Source organism: Vicia villosa, linkage group LG7, assembly GCF_029867415.1.
Source record: "Vicia villosa cultivar HV-30 ecotype Madison, WI linkage group LG7, Vvil1.0, whole genome shotgun sequence".
In the NCBI taxonomy this organism is placed as follows: Eukaryota; Viridiplantae; Streptophyta; class Magnoliopsida; order Fabales; family Fabaceae; genus Vicia; species Vicia villosa.
The window spans coordinates 132,305,492-132,309,761 of record NC_081186.1 but is presented as its reverse complement, the minus strand read 5'-3'; the positions used below and the strand labels follow the sequence as shown (position 1 = coordinate 132,309,761).

At 36.1% G+C, this 4,270-nt stretch overlaps 1 protein-coding gene across 1 annotated transcript; it reads right to left on the bottom strand.

Moving 5' to 3' along the window:
* Positions 1 to 663: 663 nt before the first annotated feature.
* LOC131620209 (uncharacterized) lies at positions 664 to 1,041 on the bottom strand. The gene has a single exon (XM_058891213.1). It carries the CDS (start codon positions 1,039 to 1,041, stop codon positions 664 to 666), a length of 378 nt encoding a protein of 125 aa, XP_058747196.1.
* Positions 1,042 to 4,270: the final 3,229 nt, after the last annotated feature.

Below are 4,270 nucleotides of genomic sequence, written 5' to 3'. Positions count from 1 at the left end.
TTTTCTCCGGTCTCAGACGAGGTCCTTGTTCTAAGCCTCTGAATCCTTCTGATGACTTCGTCGGGTTTGTACTCCCCCTCTAAAAAAGACATCAGAGTCCTCTTAAGTTGGTCGAAGGAATGGATGTTCCAAAATTTAACCGGTATGGGAGATTTGACGGAAGAGAAAATAACATGCCCATCGCTTCTGAGATAAACCGGTTCAGGATCGGGACGCTTGGATGATGTTCGCTGCCCTGAACATGGCCTTATGTGAGCCATTTTTGTGTCTGCGTTTGTGTTTAGGATTTGTGTCTGTGTTTGTGTTTGTGTTTGTGTGTAATAATTGAACCTTAGAAATCCCAAATTTATAGAAGCCTTTGGTGATTATGGACCACACATTTTCTGTCACAGAATATTCTGTAGATATATCTGCGGAAAGGTCATAGATTTCTCATTTCTATAGATGGATCTACGGTAAACATCCATAATTTTCAATATATGACCCTTTCGTAGATACATCTACGGAAGATTCTCTGTTAGTTTTTTTAACAGAACTCAATGCAGTAGCATCATAAACACAAAAACATAAACACTTTGAAACACATAGAAACAAACACAAAAACATAAACACAAAAAAGGACTATATTGCAATGTTATAGAGTACATATATTACACTTTAAAACTAGATAAATACATCAAAAGAACTATCGCTGACTAAATCTATTGGAGGTTCTAATCTTGACTTTTCGACATTTGATTCCTTTTCGATGTTGTTCAACCTTTCAAAGTCGAGCATCATATCCACAAAACGATCCAGCCACGTATCGGCAGCTTCAGTATGATGAAGTGCCCATTCCGTTGATGAAGGTGGTATGGGGCATCTCGGTTTCAAGTAAACTTGCCCAAAATGTTTTGATTTTGTGAGCCATCCAACACACATAATACGATCATTTGGATTTGTTGGAGGTGCGGTGCGGAGCGGAAAAAAGGTTTCCAAAAAACCATATCGCGTCAAGTCAATGCATACCATGTCATATGCACATGCAATAAGATGTCCCATTTCCGGGAATCTCATCCAATATTATCGGGGTGCACCATACCTATTTGCAAACAATTGCCAAAATAACACAGAATTACATAACTGGTGAAAAAACAACTCAGGGATTGTTTCGTAGATGCACCTACGAAAGTGTTCTTCCTTAACACATTCAGTAGATGCATCTACGGAAGCAGCGTAACTTTTTTGCAGAAAATTAGTTGCATAATGTGAACAATGTAGTGGTTGAAGATGGATATTTACCTGAAATTGAGTTTTCTCTTGCTCCGTTTGATATGTTGCACCAAAAAGTTGGAACTTTGGAGTAGAAAATGATATTGATGAAGTATGATTTTTTAGGGTGGTGAGAGTGAGTGTTGGAGAAGAAATGTGACAATGGGGGAGTGATCATGCTGGTTCAAATTATATCAGATGCTTCCGTAGGTACATCTACAGAATAATATGGCGCTAAGTTATTCCGTAGATGAACCTACGGAACTGTCTCTGAACTGAATTTATTTATATTTTTCCCTATATATAGTATTTTATTATACTTCCGTATATGTATTTACGGAATCAATTAACTTTTTTTGGATAAATGAGATGCTTCCGGAGATGCATCTATGGAAGCTAGAGACAAAAATAGAATTTCACACGGTGTGTAAGAGATCTATGGGTGCATTGAGAAATCTTCTTTAATAAATAGATTTAGTAAGTCTTAGTGATGTTTAATTTGTCTAAAAACAATCCAGGATTTTGTGTACGTACGATGATGTGAACATTGAGTCATGATAATTAGACATATGCATGTTTTTCTTCAAATCTGTATATATGCATGCTTAGATTGTGGTTAAAGCTAGGAATATACTTATCGTCAAAACCATACTTTTTAATTGACTTTTTATAGGATTGGGTCAAGGTCAAGTGGGGATGATTGGTTATAAAACCCAATTACGGTAAATAATTACACATGAATGGTTTTACACATAATTAGCAACTTTCTTATCGCTGAATGATCAACTAGCTACTACTAGTCCCCAAGACTTATATCATGCCAAAACTATATTTAAAGTTATAAGATATTTAGAGTCCATTTGACGTATATGATAACTCTATTTAAAATTAAGATATTTAGAGTCCATTTCATCTAGTATATGATAGGATAAATGTAAAATAAATAAATTAAATTAGATAAGAATATCATAGGATAGTGATAGGAAAAACAATATTTTATTATATATTTAGTGGATATAGGATAAAAAATCATAATATCATTATTTTATTATGTCAAAGATACATTTAAGTCTGATTGCAGAACGGGAGAGTGACGCCGTTTATGAGAATTGACTCTTAATTTTGATGAAATTTCACAAATAGCTGATTCTCGATTTAAAGTTAGATCTCTACCAAAATCGAGAGAAAGACAATCAATCAACGTCTCGTTATAAGGAGATTGATTCGATACTCCGATTTTATTCCATGGTATTTGATCCTCATCGATGAGATCCACCGCACCTTTAGATCTGGCAGCGATCCTTCGTCGAAACACTTCTCCCAAACAAAAAGCGATTCCAAATTGCAAAATGAGGATCGACTCACACTAGTATGTTCGAGAAACGTGGAGACAGGGAGAAGCTCGAGTGCGAAGGTATCGGTAGTTTGTGTGATCTCTCTCGCTGGGGAAATGCCTACGAGATAACTCGTAAAAGGTAACTTCCAATCTAGCGCAGTCGAGTAATCGAATCTCTAGCAATCAAATTTGATTACCTACGATGGCAGAGATCCACAGACCTCTAATAATTCAATAACTAGCTCTCGCAATATATCGAATATCGCACCATAAATTGGAAAGAGAGAACGACAATATATATAAAGGGATTCAAATTCACTGACTTTGTATTCTCTATATTTTCTTGTCTTTAGGCATTTCTTCTGGAGAGAGAAGTGAAAAGAGAGAGGAAAAAGACAGCGAAAGCTGAGGTGAGAGAGTGAATCATTAGAGAGATATCAAAGTTAGTGGATACTCTCCCATATATAAAGATGGATTAGTCATGCTCACTGTAGTTTCTCTAAGATCGGCAAGCAATTTGGTAAAACCAACCTGGCTGAAAACATGTTGAATATAAAGCAATATCATTCAGGTTTCAACATGTTGAACAAGATGTCACAACATTGCATGTATGACATCGTGTTTACTGAGGCGTGTGAGCTGGAGCTGATATGTCAAGTCTATCATTTGTTTGATTAGCTACAGAATATTATGGAATATCTGGTTAGCTGATGTGCATCCAAGATTGATTCAATTAGAGATATTTGTTGGTTTTCACAATCTCCATAATTGGAGACAATTTAGGAAAGATTGGATGGAAAACCTATTTTCCTGGAGATCAAGCAACAGAATTTTTGCAACGTCCTTGTTGCGGTTCTAGGCTCAATTCAGCCAATACTAATGCTATAAATAGACTGGCCTATACCTAGTTTTAAGTGGAACCGATATTTGTATTTTTAGGGTTATAGGAATCCTTATTTGTTAGTTGTGTTGTAAGTTCCATATGTGTGCATTCAGAAACCTTTAGGTGTTGAATGATGGTTTAAGTTTCATTCTCATAAGCTTTTAAGCATTGAGAATTGTGTGTCTTGGAAGAGTGTCTTCTACGGTTTATTGTTTGTGTTGTTTTTCACAGGGTGTTGTGATTGAAGGGATTTAAGGAGGGCCTCATACATAGGCGAGTCTTAGGTAGAAGTCAGAGGAAGAGTAGTGATTAAGTGAGGAGTTGTGAACGGTGGAGTTTAGCTTCAAATTGATACTACTGGATATTGATTTCATCCCAGGCTTGGTAGCCCCCAGAGTAGGAAGGTTGTTTCGAATTGGATTAACAATTCCTTGTGTTATTTATCTTTTTGCACTATTTTCATTAATGCTGCCGTCTTATTCCACGATCGTTATCAACAGATATTTGTGTCGTCACATCTCATTCGATATCACATATCTGATACCAGAATTTCACTCACCACTAAGAAAAATAACATAATGAGAGAATTAACATCGAAAGTTGCTTGCAGGTTCCTAGTATGTCAGTGCGGGAACACCGTCCAAGACATCTTTGTTAGACCCAGAGCAACAAGATAAACTTCTAACTTCGATAATTCGTGTGGAGATAATACATTTAGGAAGAATCTAGTCTCAACTAATAATGAATATAAATAAATATATAAGCGCTCGAGAAACTAATCCATGATCTAGTAGGGATTT

What these genes read in the sequence shown, in the direction of transcription:
- LOC131620209 (XM_058891213.1), bottom strand. Translation starts at nt 1,041, where the DNA reads ATGGGACATCTTATTGCATGTGCATATGACATGGTATGCATTGACTTG.